Source organism: Hypoxylon trugodes (assembly GCF_022578975.1).
Source record: "Hypoxylon trugodes strain CBS 135444 unplaced genomic scaffold F4822scaffold_2, whole genome shotgun sequence".
In the NCBI taxonomy this organism is placed as follows: domain Eukaryota; kingdom Fungi; phylum Ascomycota; class Sordariomycetes; order Xylariales; family Hypoxylaceae; genus Hypoxylon; species Hypoxylon trugodes.
This window is the reverse complement of record NW_026250017.1, coordinates 1,833,911-1,853,138: the sequence shown is the minus strand read 5'-3', so window position 1 is coordinate 1,853,138 and position 19,228 is coordinate 1,833,911. Positions and strand designations below refer to the sequence as shown.

Genomic DNA, 19,228 nt, shown 5'->3' with positions numbered 1-19,228 from the left:
CAACCAAGCACTATACAATATTATCATAAATCAAGTGAGGACTACCTTGGTAATGTGTAAAAAGCCCCCGAAGCTTTATCAAGACGTCCGTTATCCATTTCGTTCATAATTACGCGGTTTACTTCCGGACTGGGTACCTAAGGTTAGATGAGTCTAGACTCTCACCTCGGCTCTGATTTATACTCTTATACATGTGTCCATCTTCACCCGTTAAAAATCGTCGCGGGTTTCCCGGTTACTCAGCTACAGACATGTATTTTGTCCGCATTAGTGCCGCCATTATCATCATCATCATCATCATCATCGCAATCACATTCTCCCACTTCTCATTGTGTATAACGTAGCTTCACCTATAATTCCCATCCCAACATTGGGATACTTGGCCTTATATTATGCATCGCCCGGACCCGGCCAACTTCTACTCCTCCGGCTCCGGTTATAGAGGAACCTATCTACTGGTCTACTACCAAGTACCTAGCACACAGGAGCAGTTATGCCCGTAGTCACAAGACGCACGTTACGCGGGAACACAACACGGCAACTATCAGGACAGGCCCAATCCCGACAGCTTGAAATGTGCTACCGTGAAATAGTCCCATGCAATTGTTTGCCCGAACCGGCCGGTTTCCAAATTCGGATCTTCAACCGAGAAAAGACTTGTAAGTCCTGATCTATTGTCAAGACACAACCAGTAATGAAATCAATTGACTGGTAAAAGCCCGCTATGGCAATGTTACGAGCGGATCAAGGCGGAATCCACGATAGCCCCGTCTCACCAAATTTCGTTCTTTTGTGGTGATAGATGCAGCGTGCCAGGGACCCATTGTAGCTACATGTATCGGCGCTGATAGGTTCGATCACCCCCTGGCTGCTGTCGGGCTTCGATCATTCGCCCCATACAGTATTCCTCGAAATTACGAATTTACCGGGGTTGTCACATCCCTCTCCTTTTGTAGCCTTTTCAGCTGCTTCCGGATACCAAATCTTGCCTCCGTTCGGAAAGAGGGCAAGAACAATTTGGTCATGTCACAGAAAAACCCCGTCTTTACTCTTCTCTTATATTGTCTGTATCTTGGGTGGTCACCTGGGTTGTAGCCATGGCTAATCACAATCGCACGGACCAGGAGGAAGAAGCCTTGTAAATGGGGAACCCGCACGCCACATCTAGAATACCTACTGAACGAGCGGTAATGCGCATTCTTTAGCCCTTTGGCGAGTTCACTGCTACCGAAGACAGGGGGAGCACCCGTGTATCGTATCCACGGTTCTGGGTCAGTTCGGTTGGCACACCGCATGAGCCCTAGAGCCGCCACAAAGGCTCCTCCCGAAGATAGAATGAGCCTCATTTATGATTTATGGGAATAATTCCCTCCAATCCATCAAAACGGCTGGGCTGCTTATGGCTTCGGCAGGGTTCCGACGAGTTCAAGATCTAGGTAGTCTTCTCCACCTCTACCCACCCATCAGTTCACTTACCATACCTACCTAAGTATCTAGATGGAGTCTAGAGTCTCGAAGGAGAAATAGGTTTGAATGGTAATCTTCTATCGCATATGTCAATTTAATGGTTGACCTATAGGTCAAATAGTAGCATATTCCACCAGTCCTATATGCAAGTTGCCAATACCTCGCATCCTCTTCTTTTTCAGCTCGCAAGGATTACCATCGCATTGTACTTTTTTTTCTTTTCTTTTCTTTTTTTTTTTTCAAATTGCAACAGTCGCAAATTAAAATGTTGTTACAAAATGAATACCTCAAATATTCGAATACACATAATTCCAAATCCCTACCATAATCCTAAAGCCACAAGTTTCCGGTACTACATTCTAACTACGATTTGTTATCATCCTAAAATGGTAGAAGTATCAATGATATCAACTCCAGGGTGCAAAATGATGCGCCAATCAAATACCGAAACTCAACCACTATTTAATAATATATCAACAACATTTAGTGGCTTTGCGCGAACCCCTGACTTGCGCGGAGTCAAGTATAATACCGCACACCTTGGTAAACCAGTATTGTCCCCTAAGGTGTGTGCATGAAAATGTACTCTCATTCATTCTCACTACCTAGTTTGTGGGCAGCTTCTTATAGATCGTTAGACCTGAAATGATACATAAATATACTGTACTGTAGTCGGTGCTTCTATTATGGTACTCGAACGAACTTTGAACGTATACCTAGAATAAAATGACATAATCGTATTTGTCTATGAAGGAAATATAATTCGATACTTCAATCATTTTTTTCATATCGTGGGGGGTGCAATGGGAAACGAAACGGCAACATCCAAGGATCTCACATTGATCAAAAACAACAAGGAAATCCATACTGATATAACGACCCAAACTTGCTACGCATGTCAAAACAATATTCTACTGAGAAGAGGAAGGTTGCTACGCATTTTCTACACAGCAGCAGCACCCCCTACCACCAGTGCTTATAATTAAATGATAACTATAGTGGCGTAGAACCTACCTAGGTAACTAAGGAGCAATGGAAAAAAGCATGTATCTATCTATAGCATGCAGGAGATGTAGCGATGCCCCTAGCTTAATACAGACAATACAGATGGTTCTCATGGGATGGGCTAAGCTATTCTAAGATCTCGATTAGTTATACAAGAGTTCCTATGCAAGGACGAGCCCACTACCACCTAGAGGCCTTAATCAACGTTACAAAAACCAATGGTCAAGCGAGTGATAGTGACAGTTTTTGCGCGTCTAGGTAGGTCCCAAGGTATTACCCAAGTAGACAACGTAACTACGTATCCAGTCCCAAGTCTACTAAATCTGATTAAACTTACGGCGCCGCGAGTTTACCGCAATCCTCTGGAGAGATCCAAGGCTACGTTTATTTTTAGGAAACTTCTGTGGTCCTTTCTCGCGAGGATCATCCTTATACCCATTTTCGGCGTGAGTGTCGCTATGGTGTAGTACTTAGGTAGGGGCGGATGTGACTATCATAGGAGCGAATATGCAACGGTCAGCTGATAGGTTACGTAGATACGCATCTGCAGAAGTATTCGTATTGGCATGCTAAGAGAACGCCATTGAAGATACAGGTCGAATAACGAGCTTCCGTTGATCCGGTTCAATGCAAGAGACACAGACTCAATCTAGATCGACAGCTGATCACGACGTTGAAAAGGGGTAAGATGGGGGTAGGGGGCAGAGACATGACCGAACGCCGATCATAAGGAGACTTCCTGCTGTTTTGTAATAGGAGGAGAATGTACGCGAGGCGTTTTTTGGTGCTCCATTAGCTGACCGATAAGACATAATGCCCTGATGAGGTTTGATTTGTTGAAGAAAGTGCCTGAAGGTGGTCAGGGGCTTCGGGATCTCCACCTTGTCTAAACATTCTCGACAGAGGCTTGCATGAAGACAGCTTGTCAATCCACTATCGGGCACCTAGATTCTCCTCAGAACCTAGGATCGATCTTAAGCGCCACCAGCTCCTTGGCTTATTTTTCATACCCCCAAAAGCATAAGCTTCATCAAAACTGTTGATACCTAGCCACCCATAGATACCTAAGTAGGTCGCAGATATAGGACATGCATATAATCTTTGTTTTTGAGAAGCTCAGGTTCTGATTCGTGTAATATAACAGGCCTGTAGTCCTTCTGACTCCCGAATCACATTATCGTCCCTCTTGGAGACACTTTGAGGTAACTATATAGTTATTTAAGTACCTAGGTACTTAGGCTAGATATTGACCTCTTGTAAGAAGTAGTAGCGCAGCAATTCGCGAAAGTACATATAGTGGCCAATCGGGACAGACTCGATTGACAAGTAGCACCATACCAGCCAAACACCTTAGGGATTTCCGAACTCCGTGCTGTACTTAGGATCGAATAGATGTACCGTTCCCGTAATATGACATCTTTCTCTCTACTCGCTATAACGCGTCAGAACTAACACTTTTAACACCTGTAAGGCTGCGGAACAACTCGTCCCAGAACCCGAGGCGGAGCCAAGGCACATTAGGCAAACGGACCTCACGTATTCCCCTATGCATTAACTTCATATTTATTCAATTTCTTATGGATACGTTCTACTTGACACGGAGTGCTCAAAACGAACGTACCGAATTTTATCATTGATAGACATCGGCGTAGTTCTCTTATAGAAATCCTCTCTAAGAGTTGTTTACCCTAATGACTTCAAACATAGACTTCGATGTTATTGCTATGGCAGTCTACTTAGGTCAGGACGCCCCTAAGGGGCGTATACGGTTCTCCTTTGACACGTTAGTAAGACAGTTCAGCATAGGAACTCAAAGTCCCGGGACGCCTTCACCCAAGGTGGAATACCTGTCAAAGCTCAATATACCTAGGTAGGCTCAGCTCAAAACACTAGCACTGCTATCCCTTACATGATCGCCAGCCATAACAATTATCTTGTCAGTAGCGGACATGACATATCCCATCGCGGTCCCCTCGGGCTCTAATGTCCTTGTCTAAACACGTTCGGCTTTGATAGCAAGTTTTTTCTGATTATTCGTGGGGATATGGTACTTCTTCTCTGTCAAATTTATGCTGGTCTAGATACTGAAACTTGTAGTCCCACATGATTGGCGTACTATGTCAATCCGACATCCATGCAGGATGGACTTTCGGTGAACTCACTAATCTTGGCCGCTTGAGATAAGGGACAACGCTATCATCTCTCGTTAGTACATGCGATTGCACCACAAAAGGCGATATTCCATCCTAGTTTAATAGGTTAACCCTGATGTTACACAAAGACCACGTATATGTGTTATAACCAGCGTCCTAGTGAGGAGCTCTTACACATACATGACTTGGAAAGAATACACGTCTATATTCCTATTTTAGCGACGTATAATCCTGGGAGCCTGGCTCTGCATATTAAGAAATTTAAGATAACAAAGCTACCTACTTTGGTATTTTCCGGGTAAAATCGCTAATGCAGAACAGGATGAGTGAATCTCACTTGTAAGGCCTCTCTAAACTCATATCCCTAATAAATTAATCCATGAGTATAGGCTATCATAAAGCGCGACACACGATTTGTGCAAGGGGTGCTTCAATACAAGATGCTGGAATTCTATCTCCTTGAGAAGGAACCTAAGGCAATTAAACAGATCTACTGCCTTATGGTGAATTGCACATATAGCTTCGCAAATCCTAGAGAAATGATATTAAGTCTTCTATATTAAAGTGCCCTACCCGCAAATATTTTGCCCAAATCAGAACAGCTTTCGACAAAAAACGCTCGCAGAACTAGCGTTACATATTATACGAAGAGTTTGGAGCGGAACTGGAGCTGTGGTAAATCAAGTATTTTGAAAGCTTTATTTAGCATCACCCAGAATTGCAAGTATCATTCACTATAAGATGCTGCGAGTGTTGCAGCGAGTTGGCGCTATTGGAGACTGATAAAACGACTCTATCAATACTCTTATGGTATATCTTCTGGTGCCTAGCGTCGCCAACATCCCTTAATAACTTCCACCAACCAAATCCTCCACGAGACATACCTTCAGACTATCGCCAAGCTACCGGCCGTTAGTCGCTTCCCTGCTCCATCTATACAGGCTTCAACGACTTTACTCGCGCGGGGGGGCAATGTCCGTCACAATCATACGATGCGCTATGAGCATGCAATCCTGTGAATCTAATGCCTAACAGTAGAGTAAAGCCTCAAGCCGAACGGGGTCACTCGATATTAATATTCCAGATAATCTCAATTTCCACGTTCAGAAGGCTCATCTTTTAGCTGGCCACGAATCAGGCCGTCGGTAGTCTTAGTTTATGAAAGGCTACCTAGGTACACAATGGAAGGTACCAAGGACCAACCACACGCAAACAAGGATAAATCTTCTTATGCGAGAAGGCGAGAAGGAAGATACCTCCCTACTATTTATGGGAACTACTTTACCTTAATGCACCCTTACATGCCTCCTTTGCGCCTGGCGGCGAGGTCATGAATGACAAGGGAAAGCATTAATATACCTTATTGTAATTGGGGGCGGTATTATAGGTCACTATTATCAACTGTTAATTCTCTGCAAATCGGTAGACTCTTGGCCTCATGTATTTATTATAGAGAAATAGAAAGGTGATAATGGCCTAATACCTTCGATGATATAACCTTTCCTTGGGGCTAGATTATTGACAACCATGAAGATATCCCGCAGGTGTTACTGTGTGCACAACGGGGAAGTCACTATAATGAAAACTATTAAATATATCGTATGGGCGTTATCCCTGTCTCTAGCGAGACGGCTTTTCAGGCCTCCCATACAGTAATATGCTGGCGACAGAACCCGCCTCGTAATAATACATTCGATTCGTTGCGTATAACCTATGGCGTAGTATCTCATAGCCCTAAAAGCTAACCAGGAATTGGCACATCTAAGGGATGGTTGAATAATAAATAGGACTCGGGGACTTGGGTTGGACACCTGAGTAGACGGTTAAGCATTTAAAATACCTAGGTAGGATGATGTTTCGCCTCGTGGATGATTTACACCTTGTAGGTATCAGTGAACGTCGAATGTCGCAATTCATGGTTTACGATTATATTATGGCGAGTCAGAAGGCCAATCATAAGGCCTAATTGTTGTCCCAATGAAAGATACATATATCAATGTCTCCTTCGCCATTTTGTTCTCATGTTTCAGATCGAGGCCCTTTACTGATGTGATATACTCAAGGCTAGAATATTCCATCATAGAGGGTGGTAAGTCATCAAGGAAAGCTCATTGCCTCGTATGGTTGGGGTAATGAAAAAGGGTTATTGACCGGGCCGCATTCAGTAGCATTTTTTCGGTGTACGTTGTATTAAGCCGCAACCTTGGCCGCCTGAAGCGCCTGTTACACCCATACGGCGTCATCACCCCTTCTGCTTTGGTAGCCATGCAGTCAATTCATGCACGAGAAATAATTGCGGGTTACCGAAGCCGGGAGAAAGGACCTACCTAGGTCGGAACAAAAACCCCGTGTCAGGTACTTAAGCACTACCACATATAGGAATCATGGCGTATAGATGATTCTTCCCCTCTTACTAGTAGTATTCAAGGATTACTGGCCTGAGGAGTATGTAGGTATACCGGGCAAATAACTCATAACCAGCCCCCAGCCCTTTTAGCCCCCTTAGCCCCCAAAAGACGTAGCTTAAAATATCTACCTAGGTAGTGCTCTCGAAGTCAGCTGGGGGCTGTAAGTAGGTATATATCTAGTATACATCTCCTAATACTGTCATCCCCAAGTCTGTCGTCTCTACTCCTATAGCTCGTTTGCCGAGATCACCGCTGGACCTATTTCTCCTGTTTCTAGTACTTCTTAGCACCGACAGTAAATTTTCCGACCATATCCCATATCCGCATCTGGGGTCCTCTTTGTCATCAACACCATACGAGATCCTCGCCTTGAAACAAGGCAAGCAATCATACTGCAGTGAATTCTGCAGTGAGGTTTCTCTCCTGGACCAGCTTCGACTTAGGTCAAGGAGAACCAATTAGCTTTACACACGTTATTCATCGAAATATTGGCCTAATCTCTGAGAAATTGGAGGTCCCTGAAGACCTGATCCCCGACCCCCCTTAGGACAATGGCGCTGCAAAAATCAATACTGCATACAGGTAGGCAACCAGTTGCCCTGATCTCCCTGCTCCCTTCTGTTTGCCTTTTATACACTTTCTACCACTAGTACGACCAAAACATGCACATCTCCTGTGCCGCTCCGGCTCAAAGACCACCGAACGGGACGAAGGAACCACGCGATGCTTCCGACAATGCATCAACGATAGTTCCCTGAGCAGCGAAGACCAGTAACACTACGGCCAAGGCGCATAAGGGTGAAGGGAAAGGCATGCACACCTACCGATGTGCAGAGTTTTCACCGCTAGACGCGTAACTTGACCCTGCTGCCCCTGATATTGGTACGCGTGCGACCTCCGAATTCCCTCGAAGAGACGGGGAGGGGGGAGTATGGGCAATGGACAACGGGGAGACAGGCACTCCACAAACTCCCATATATCTGCAGGATATCTATTTTTTTCAAAACTAGGCTGGTCCTAATTTAGTCTTTGATCCCTTTCCTCGGTGCAAACCTTTGGTCCGCTTTTCGATATGGATTCACGTAGCACTTTGACTTCTGATAATCCTTTTTCTACTTCCAAGTTCATGGGAAGTAGTTTTAGCGAAATAGCCCCAATCAGAGAAAGCCTCGGGCATCAGAAGAAGAGGCATTGCACGCAGCCGTCTGATACCTGTGGCCAACCCCTTAGTAACAGCACCAAGGAATGCCAGTAAGCCCCTACCCCCCCTCCTCAAATCTACCATTGCACTAGACTAACACCAAGGCACAGGCTGTTCCAGGGAGCGGTCGACGATTGCTCCAGGAGCCGCTTGTACGCTAGAATGCTCCAGCACTACTTTATCGACGAAGTCTACGACCCGTCTGCGCGCGTCCGCTGTCCTATGCCAAATTGCAATAGAGATTTTGAGAATGGTAAGAAAATGCTACTACATTTCAAGAATTGTAGCAGCTTCGATGAGGGTTTGATCAAGTGCCCAATCTGTAACCGCATTGAACGTTTCAGAAGAACCTCCAAGAAGAAGTGCTGCTGGTTCAGGCCAACGCTAACCCAGAGGCTCCAAAATAAAGTCAGGAACACAGTAGATACCATCAAAAACCTCAGCTGTACCCGCCGAGAATCTAGTCCACGGTGGCCTGAAACGCCTGATTATTATTCTCCAAGCAGTTCGCTAGTCAATCCTACACCATTCTCAATTAACGCCAAAACCCCAAGTACCCCAGACTACTGGGGATTGTCTACGCCGGTGACAGCGCAAGAAGTTCAAGGTACACCATTATATGAGCTACAAGACACAAAAAAACCGTTGGAATTATGTGAGCTACAAGGCACGAACGGGCTGTCGGAATTATATGAGTTACAAGGCACAGACGGGCCGTTGGGATTATGTGAGCTACAAGGCACAAATGGGCCGCTAGAATTATATGAGCTACAAGGCACAGATATGCCGTTGGAACTGTCGCACGAAATGGCTATTGGGACTTCCAAAACTGTGTCGTCTGCATCTTCTATGAGCCGCGTTCTGGCAAGCCCACTGGCAAACCATGACCAACACGCCGAGGGTCCTATGGAAAGCGCACAGGACGCTAGCCATTTGGACGGGACGGCATTTGATTGGCAACAACCTCTATCACAACCTCATAATGCATCGCCTACATGTTGCGGTGTGAACCAAGGTTATTGCAACCAACAAGGTCTCAGGGACAGGAAAAAACTTTTAATGACCATTTCGGGGAATAATACGAAGTCTGATTCGGATAGTCTGGAATGGAACATACCTCTCCCAGCGGGTGGCACCTCATGCCTACCGGAGTTGCCAGCCACTGGTATCATGCGAACGTTACCTGCGACAAATCCTGAAATGTACATGGGTTCTGGTCTGGATCATTTTGACATAGGATCCCAAAACATAATAAATCACAATATTTCTACGCCTCCGGCTTCAGCGTTACCAATGACCCCTGCCCGTCCTCCCGGCCCGGAACCAATAGAACAAGACTTTCGATGCCATTACGCGGGTTGTGACTATGTGCCTAAGGGGAAGAGAGAAAACCGGGGGTCGTACTTGAAGAAGCACACATCGACACACACCAGGGACCGGGTGTCCAAATGCCCCTATTGCGATAATACTTACACTCGACCAGATAACCGAGATGTCCATGTCCGCAAAGCTCATGCTAACAAAAGGCGTCAAGAAAGTTGGGATGACGCAGCACCTGATGAACGGGAGGGTAAAAGAATTTCATACAGAGGTGGGGTGTGTTAAGGGACACTTGGCCGCTTTTGATGGGAATTTGTCGGTTTCTCTTCCTGTATTAGTCGAAGATGTCTCTCAGTTCCATCCCGCCTTCCAGAGGCACTCGCCAGACTCGTAAGCTACTATTTATAACCTAGTATCGTTCAATCAACTTTATAGATGTCATGCTGCAATATTCCGATTGACCTACTTTGGCTACATTCTAGCGCATCATTACACGGTAAAATATACGTGATTCCGGTAGAGAAATATGATGTAGCAGTCTAGCTACATGATTACCGTGGGCTCTACGAATTAGGTGAGCCACCACGAGCTTTGATAATCCAAATCTAATATTGCTATTTGAGGACCGATCTATCAGGACAGATGCACATTCGTACGTTTTGGTTACTATCGTGGAACTGAAAATACAAGGGCAGAGTCATGGAGTTACGCTTGCCTTAAGTTGTGCCCCCTTTCAATGCTCTACCACGTAGTGAGCCCTTCGTGCACTAGTCCTCTGGTCGGACCAGCTTCTGAGCCCCAAAGTAGGCCTTTGGCTGAAATGTTATCCTGTGATTCATGCCTCATGTCCTACTTATCTTTCCGCCTAGATAAGCACCTGGATAGGCGTGAGATGCCGGCGGGAAGCGCAGGACCGGCTACTCTTCCTTCCTTTTCCCTTCTAAGGCAGAACAGGAGCCGTTTTTCCCAGGAGGCTCTTCTAGAGTAAAGGCGTGATTCAATAAAAACACAGCTGGATGCGGCTCTTGATGATCCTGGTAAACTGGGCCCCCCGCCGCGTAATCCACCCTGCTGCAAGGGAATCAGGGCTTCCTTAGGCTGCAATACCCTGAGGGCGTGGGAAGGGACACAACTTTCAGAATTGTTGCGGAATGTAGTGCGAATATGCCCTTCGAGAGATCAACATCCGAATTTTTAGGGGAAATCATGTCTGTACAGCTAACCGTCGAACGATTCTATAAAGGGGGTCCTTCCCGGAGTCTCTTGGACACGAGACCCAGTGAATCAACAACGAACTTGAACGAAAGTTGATTGGAACCTCTAGCGAGCGGCAGCTTAAGTATATCGTCAACCCCCCCCGCAATCTAGAGACAGAATAAAAGCCACCATGGGGAAACATGGGTAAGTTATGAACTAGCCAAGAGGCTACATATGTATTTGATACGGAATCTCACCAGTACTCATAGCATCAAATCGTCCAGCGGTCCTTCCAAGAAGGCTAAAAAGGCCCACCAGACAAACCACAACGAGTCGAACCAACCCGGACAGACGGCTCTTATGAGATACGTGATTGAGAATCAGGCATACGAAAAAATGGCCCTTGGCGAACCCTCTGGAAAACCACCAATCCAGGAAAAGTTGCAGCGTTGGGAGAAGATTTGGCAGGCAGCAAGTGCAGGCAAGGAGTCAACATCAGCACAAAGATAGCGTAAAGATAAGAAATGTGTGTCATGTGGGGAGGAAATAATTATAGGGGACGAAGATTCGATTTCATTGACATCGTGTGCGGTCTAATGGCTATTAGGAGGGTTGGGTATCGACGACTTGCATTAAATTTGATCTTACTCGCCCCTCTGGGCTAATACAAAACCATTTAAATATTCAGTTGAAAATGAGTAGGCGTGCGAGAATGAGAAATATATCCGACGTTAATAAACACCTGGATATTTTCAAATATTTAGTACCTTGAACGGAGGGGGTGGCAATAATGGCGGGGTTTATATGGGACCATCCGTGAATGAATGATGATTACTTGCTAACCGAGTGGTGTAACCTGCCACAGCATGTTCTAAAGAATAGGTGTTTGGGTGGTCACTCGTCATACCCATTGTCGGATGTGAACATCGATCAAGGCAAGATCTCCTATGGTAAGCAAATTGTAGCCTAGGGGTCCCGAGGTCAGTATCCCCATGGCTGTAGCATAATGCCAAGACTAAGATTCGAAGAATGAGTAAAGTTACGTACTCAAGCAGATGATGGGTAGATACTTCGAAGTACTGGGGCCACGGCTTGCGCTTTTAAACGGTATATATGAGTTGTGAAATTCGCCATAACCTCAAGGAGATAGAATAGAACACTGGTGAGATCGCGTTATTGTTAGTCTTGAATTTTGTTATATTTCTATTCATCATCCCAAAGCCTGCGGCTAATAATGATTGGCCTTGCTTGATCCCAGGGTCCGTTAATTGCATTTTTGTACTTCTGAAGCCCGATAAGCCACCAACTGCAACCGCCCATGGCGATGACAGCGATAATGACTGCTACTAATACGCCTAAGAGTCCACTTCTCCAGGGCCAGACGCCGTCCTCTTCCCCACCGAGAATCAGGCCAACACCGCCACCGGCGCCCGTCACAAGCAATACGGACAACGCGACGTGGTACTTCCAACTTCTATGTCTGGCGTACCGTCTGAAAACGGGAAATAAACCAAAGACCTCGATACTGAATAGTGTGAGGCTGAAAACTTGCCCTGTAGAAGGAAGGCGAGAGGCCAGCACCGTGGACGCCATTAACGCCGCATTCGTCGAGAGCGAGGCTGGGAACTTGACGGGACCGGTAGAATAATCGTGAAAGAAAATATTCATCGCCAGTAACCAAAAAGACATAGCCCAAATACTGTCGGACGAGGTAGAGCGGGTTAGAGATTTTAGAATAGGTGACAACCCGAGAAGGGTGAAATAGATGAGAACGGCAGATTTAATCGTACTAAGACGAAGTTTAGTTCGTCCATGACGTAGAGGGGACGACGGGCGGTGGCTCGGCACTTCGAGGGATTCGGAAGACCTTCGATCCATGTTGCTAGCCTGCGAAGTACTAGATTGGAGAGAGGTAGCGGAAGTAGAGTGTGATTGTCGTATGGCTACTAGATTCCCCTGCGGGTAGGATCGCTCCGTTGCTGATAGATTCGCCATGGAACTTGTAGCAGATGGAGGACCTCCTCCCGCAACATTGGAACGATCCCTTCTCTTCGGCTCTCTTATTGAACGGCTACGGTTACTATGGCGTCTCTGAAGGTCTTCGTCCTCATCTTCCTGGCCCACCCACCAGTCCCATAATAGCCATCCCACAAAGGTCGCAAAACTGCCCCAGCCCACCACAGCAACAGGGGAAACGCGCTCTTGGAATATTCCGACGAAGCTGACAACGAATATAATAACGGAGCATACTTGTTGAAGGATAACGGTCGAGTCGGCTACGAGGGGCCAGAATTCATATGGCTGAAGTCTCGGATTACGCTGAAGGTTCTCGAGAAAGGTGGCCTGGTCGGTGTAGTTATCTGGGTCTGAGAGTCGGTTGTTAATACCGCCGTAGCGTTTTCAGGTCAGAGTGCAATGCCGTACAGGACTGTTTTACCCAAAGTAGCTTCTTCCAATTACGTCTCCGACGTCGACTCCTACTCCTACTCCCGAGCTTCGAGCCCATCTTCCGAGGCCGCGACTCAGCGCGGACCTCGCCGAGGCCATTAGTATCGAACCCCGTTGGCCGTCGGGTGGGGAGCGCGGTATTGAAAGCATCTTCTGGAGCTAAGTGAGAACGAGCAGACCGCGGTGATGCCAAATCGATGGGTAGAGTCGCAGCGCGCGTTAAACCGGGTTGTGGTGGCGGTGGAGGATCTCGTGCGGGACCTGGCAAGGCGGTAGTCGCCGAGCTGGGATTCGAAGAGGACATCTATGGCTTCGTCTAGTGATTGTTGGTTTAAGATAGGATAACAAACAAACAACCGAGGCCAGAGAGTGAGTGGGCTGTTTTACAGCCGTACAATAGAATACATCTTGCGTGGAGTATGTAGATTAGGCACCTACATGTAATAGCCTATCTGTAAATGTTATACATGGATGGATGGATGTTATAAAAAAAAATAATAGTAATGAATCAAGTGCCCCTGACCCCTTGCAAGCTGAAGCTAAATGGCAGAATGGCGGAATGGGTAGTGGGTGGAGCATTCACGCACGAGCCTTTTTCGGGAGCTAGCCTCAGCCACTAACCTGCTAACTACCTCAATGGATCCACAACCTAGGTACGATCCCTGGACTTTACAGCGGGAAGGAACTTTGGCAGGACCGTCATTACGCAAATTGACGAATAGAAACATCCGAATTGGACAAAGCTAGAATTACATATCAAGCTTGTTAAACCAACATACATATATCAAAATGCTACCCGCGTGTTCCCAAAGTAAGAATAATTAATTAGCACGCTGATATAGCGGTGATACTAGGAGTAACACTCATTTCAACTATACGAACACAAAACTGTATGGCATCCACCAAAACCTGTTTACTAGTGCTGTGAGACAACGGCATGGCTTCTATGAATCACTCCTATTCGCTACTACTACACACTATCTCGGCCACTGTCGTTAACTAATTATATGTTGTGCTCAGGAGATATTCACGTGTTGGATTGGGTCTTAGTTTGAGAAATTTGTATATCAAGTTCAGCTACATCTATTGTTTGCCTTGTTTGCCAGCTTTGGTTCCCCCTATGACACGTGAGGTACTATTAAGACATTTCGATACTATACCAAACTTCAACAATGTAACGCAATGCAACACGATGCAAGAACATCTATGGATCTAGGAACAATTGTTCGTATTCTATAGATGTTCTACCTACCTAGCCATTGTTGGAAGGTAGATGGAGAGAGCTTGTTAAATTATCGATGATTCAGTCAGGCACAGAGACAGAAGCCTTTTACCTAATACCTAAAGCCGGGAAGCCGAAGATCTAGACGTGGCTAAAAATGGAAAAGCAGCCTCTCTCAGCACCACAATTGAGTAGATACTTGAGTACAAGTACTACATGCGTTTACCAGATTCGGCCACCGCTTGATGATCATTGGACGACGGATGACTTAGTGTAAACTCAATCCCATGTCACCAGGGGCATTATGTACAGCTTAAGCTCCTCCACTGCTCCCTCGCAGGGGAATAGGGAATGCGGAATGCAGAATGCAGAAGCCGACCGACTAACGTTTGCTTTAACGTTGATCAATTACCGGCAATCCCTCTCCAACTCTTCTTTACAGAGAGGTTATATAGTGAACGGGGTACGCCAGTTGGGAACAAATGATTTACAATATCTACTTTCGTTATTTTTTGCTATGATGCAAGATAAATCCTGCGTTTATGCGAAGTTGCGAGTTTTGAACGGTTTTAGTGAGGCGCAGCTCTTTTTTTCCTAGCGTCATATTCTCTCCTTCAGCATCATCCTAGGATAACCAAATGTTGATCTTAAAGAGAAGATCCCGACTCGTTTACTATTTACAAGTATAATTTCGCGACAGGATTTCATTGCCACACAACGACAACATATTTATTCTATAATAATCTTTTTTTCCCTTCCTTTTCTCGATTTATAATTCATAAATTGTGGGTGCATCGGAAGGCATTAAAAATTATAGTGGAAGTATTAGAGGGGGGAAAAGAAAGTCTCCTCTCCGGAATAATAGAATAATAGCAAAAGACGAAGTATGTATGGATGGCATTTTTGTTTTGTCCCTCCCCCCCATTTTAACCGCATATTAATAAACCGATCAGCTTTCTTTTTAGTCTCTTTTAGTCAATCGACCCCAAGTTTTACATACATATGTAAAGCTCTAATAGGAATATCTGACACTGCTCACACAACTGCGTCACTTGAAAAGAAAAAGAACGGTCGAGTCATTCCAAACGATCGGATGCTATTATTTCGTTGCTCTATTTAGCTTACCCTCCGCCTTCCGCCTTCCGCCTTCCGAGTAGTCACCTTGTTACTGCTCCGTGCATTTGAACAAAGTGCCCCCCGTCGCGTCGTTTATCGAAACCTAATTCGAAATTTAAGTTAGACCAAACTTGCCGAGAATTTGTTCTTGCCTTGCCGACTCCATACTCCTCCTCTCTTGCCTTCTTAATCAATTAGACCAATTTCATCATTCGCATCATTTGGATCACCCCCACCATCACCCGTTACCACTCTACCACCATTTTTAAAACGTTGCCCGAACACGATTTCTTACTCTAGCCTGCCGTTCCTGACGTACGTACCTGGCTTGCTAGACTACCTTTCCAAAAGGGATAAATTGAATCGATCGCCAAGGCCCGACTAAACCTTCCTCTTACTCGACATCAAACCCGCCCACCTCATTAGTTACCTACTGGTACTACTGATCCCTACAACAACTCCGTCGATCGACTGCAACATCATCACTGCCGTAGTAGCTGCCCCGTTACAGAATTCGCTCGGACGTGGAGATATATCAGTCACCCTTGAGCATTGTCACGGTCGGCGTTTGACTTGTTTTTTTCTCTCCATCTTCTCCGGAATACATATTGCCTTCTATTTCTTGTCAATCCCTCGTTTACACCTACTTCGCGTCCAATTTTTTCCGTCCCTACGGTAGATCACATATCCAAATCTAAGAAAATCAAACGATCCATCATGAAGGGATTATCAGCTATCCTGTGCGTCTCCGTCTTGGCCGTCTTGGCTCCTGCAGCTCCGGTCGCCACGCCCGTCAACCTTCCGAACCAAGCACACGATATATCGGCACATGCACGACAACAAGCACAACCAACTACCGCCTCACCCAAGACCAAACTCTTCCTACTCTCTTTTCTTTCCCCGTCGCGAGTCTCAACCGAGAAGCACCCCAACGTTTTCGTCGCAGACGATGGCCGACGCATCCAGATGCCGGACAATCTTGCCGGAGCCAAGTCTTGGGAAACACCTAACGTTCTCCGCTTCTTGAACTCGTTAACGCGCCCCAAGAAGTTACTACCGTTCCCCGAGTCAAGCATCATGAGGGAGGAGACTCGCGCGAACATGGCGGAGACCGAACCGCAAGAAACCATTGTGGAGTTGGAGACCAAGGCAGAACGCGAGTCATGGGCCTATCTTCCCTACATGTCTCAGGACAATGTATTGCATTTCCGTTGTGTGCGCAAAGCCGCAGATACAGTGATGCTCGCCATTCCACTGGCCCTCTCCGCTATTCTTCTCATAACGGTTCTTTGGAGTGTAATCCGATTTACGTACGACTATCCCCCCAAACAATTTAATTATGGGTTTCCTCAATTGCAAAGCTAACATGGTTTGTAGTTTCTGTGCTTCCAGTTCTATTAGAAAAGGAGCCATATGCTTACAAGATGAAGAAATCGCCATTTCCACCCATTCACGAGCTGTATACCAACCGTATGTCCTCAGACCTTCTCCGAGCGTGGATTCGAGCCAAAGCACTGTCAATGAGAAAAGCCAAGAAATATGAGGACCAGGGGTTGAAGCATTATTTCTTTTGTTATGATACCACGAGAGGGCTTGGCGTTCGGTCTTGGCGTTTAGGAATATGCCCTGGATGACGATCTGGGGCATGAAAATGTGTTTCACTGAGGAAAGAGAATGGTGTTATCGTTACGACATGCCGCGTCAATTGAGTGACGCCAAACACGAATGAATACAAGCTAGCTAAGATTTGAGTAGCTTGGAAGTGCATCCCACGAACCTGGCCACGCAATCCGATGGCGAGGATTGAGAGAACCCCTTTTCCAGGATTTGGGGACTCTTACATTTTCTACCTAACTACCCAGGTACCTAGCAGGCCTACCTGGGTAGACACCGGCAAGACCTGCTGTAAAGTCAGCCGGTCGGTCGGCCAGTCGATCAAAGCTCGATATAGATAGAACGAATTCACCAATTAAGATGAGAGCATACACAGTGCACCTTATCAGACTGTGAATCGAAAGACATGCACAAAATTTTTCAATTTCCCTTGCTATTTTCCGTTTACGAAGTGCCCGTGCTAAATCTGCATGTCGTGGCCGAATCCAAAATAAGTGCCAGTTTCTTCGAGAGCATGGACACATACCCAAACAGTAATAAGGAAAATTCTGCCGATACACGTTGTCAATCATCAATTCTAACAAGACCCATCAAATAACATGTGTAAGGCTACTGAATAGGTAAACTCGACAGGCAATCTCCAGTCGACTCCGGTGGACTCTGGTGGACTCCAGTGGACATCCGATTCATCTTGCCTGTTTACCTACCGATTTGTACGCATGCATAGCTCCGATGGATCTATTTCTGCAAGAGAAAACGCATACTATGGATTCTGGCTCCATATTGGGCGTTGGAATGGTTCCTGCGGATACCTGCACGCAAGCTTGAGGCTGCCCAATTGGCATGCCCGGGGGAGTCTATGCTGTACGCTGTACGGTATATGCCATGACTATAGAAATAACATGATCTCGAACAAGCCCATCAGTGGAGCTGTAGGGACGAGAACCCCCAACCATTAGAAAGGGAGAATTTTTTATTGGAGGGAACACCTATTGCCCTAATGCATTAACACAACGAGGATCCAATTTGCGATGATCCACGGCACACAGCTAACGCATCTAACGTCAAGCAGTTCAAGGTGAATAATTCTTTTTATTCTTCTTTTGCCTCCGTGACGCTTCCTCTGTAACACTAGACTATAGGTATGACACATACGGCCTTTCTTGCCTTCCTAACAGGCAGAAGCTGAGGTCAGAAAAATGATTCAAAAATGCCACGCGACACATTACTTTCAAACGAAGATTACACCTCATTGGGCAGGTAAATGAAGAGCTGAGACGAACCGCCACTTCGATACCCTTGATTGAACGAGAGAGCATCGCCCAACTCCGTAAAGACCCAGTAGAGGAAAAAACAAACCTGCTGCTTTGTTGTACATTCATAGTTGAATTGTACAAGGGCGAAGAACGTGCGTACATACACATTCATGCCTAGATCCATGGATAATGGTACATATGAAGCTGCAGCGATGCAACAGCGACGCATCAACATGGAGCTAGGACGTGAGTCGCATGATAGTCATTTATACCTACCTACATATTCCTATACGATATATCCATAGGTATAGCAACTTCGGTCAGGTTTTAATGGGAATACATATAAGTAAATACTTGCAGACCTATTTACCTAGGTACACACCTACGTGCTACAAATGTAGACCGCTTTACTAAGACCATGCATCTCTGTTGGCCACCACCTGCCGGTGATTGGACTTTGCATCTCGAGAATTTTGGCCCCCAATGCACAGATTATGTATAATGTTGTACCTAGTAATCAATATTGGGAATAAACCCGCCGTCTTATTAGTTGACAAGTAGACGAAGCAGCTAACCGTTGGAGGAGGCGCTAATCCGGGCTAGCTAGGGCTGCACTTCTACCCGTACTGTCCGTATTGGAGGACTTGAGAACCGCTAAGTTCAAACTACAGGAACCCCTCCAAGAAGTGGCCCAGGGCAGCCGGGTTGAGAAACACTAAGAAGCCATTCACGGGGATAAATGTTTCTCTTTCCTATCTGCTTTGAGTTAGGTACCGAAAAAGTATCATGTGGCTAGTATTAGTCTGCATGTGTACGCGCCG

General features: G+C 46.0%; 5 protein-coding genes across 5 annotated transcripts; 3 read left to right on the top strand and 2 right to left on the bottom strand.

Moving 5' to 3' along the window:
* Positions 1–914: 914 nt before the first annotated feature.
* Positions 915–1,346, bottom strand: F4822DRAFT_425492 (uncharacterized protein; the record flags this gene model as incomplete). The annotated part of the gene is made up of 1 exon (XM_051460338.1): positions 915–1,346. One exon carries the CDS (start codon positions 1,344–1,346, stop codon positions 915–917), a length of 432 nt encoding a protein of 143 aa, XP_051318056.1.
* Positions 1,347–7,940: 6,594 nt separating this feature from the next.
* F4822DRAFT_123176 (uncharacterized protein) lies at positions 7,941–10,064 on the top strand. The gene is made up of 2 exons (XM_051452611.1): positions 7,941–8,284; positions 8,345–10,064. Exons 1-2 carry the CDS (start codon positions 8,106–8,108, stop codon positions 9,837–9,839), a joined length of 1,674 nt encoding a protein of 557 aa, XP_051318055.1. The 5' UTR covers positions 7,941–8,105; the 3' UTR covers positions 9,840–10,064.
* Positions 10,065–10,941: 877 nt separating this feature from the next.
* F4822DRAFT_425490 (uncharacterized protein) lies at positions 10,942–11,261 on the top strand (the record flags this gene model as incomplete). Its single annotated transcript, XM_051460337.1, has 2 exons — positions 10,942–10,955; positions 11,021–11,261. 2 exons carry the CDS (start codon positions 10,942–10,944, stop codon positions 11,259–11,261), a joined length of 255 nt encoding a protein of 84 aa, XP_051318054.1.
* A 306-nt stretch (positions 11,262–11,567) lies between these two features.
* On the bottom strand, positions 11,568–13,738 carry F4822DRAFT_123134 (GPI2-domain-containing protein). The gene is made up of 3 exons (XM_051452610.1): positions 13,176–13,738; positions 11,799–13,117; positions 11,568–11,717 (listed from the first exon to the last, which is right to left on the bottom strand). Exons 1-2 carry the CDS (start codon positions 13,501–13,503, stop codon positions 11,955–11,957), a joined length of 1,491 nt encoding a protein of 496 aa, XP_051318053.1. The 5' UTR covers positions 13,504–13,738; the 3' UTR covers positions 11,568–11,717; positions 11,799–11,954.
* Positions 13,739–15,671: 1,933 nt separating this feature from the next.
* F4822DRAFT_123082 (uncharacterized protein) lies at positions 15,672–17,234 on the top strand. Its single transcript, XM_051452609.1, has 2 exons — positions 15,672–16,847; positions 16,915–17,234. The coding sequence occupies exons 1-2, from the start codon at positions 16,255–16,257 to the stop codon at positions 17,078–17,080; spliced, it is 759 nt and encodes a 252-aa protein (XP_051318052.1). The 5' UTR covers positions 15,672–16,254; the 3' UTR covers positions 17,081–17,234.
* Positions 17,235–19,228: the final 1,994 nt, after the last annotated feature.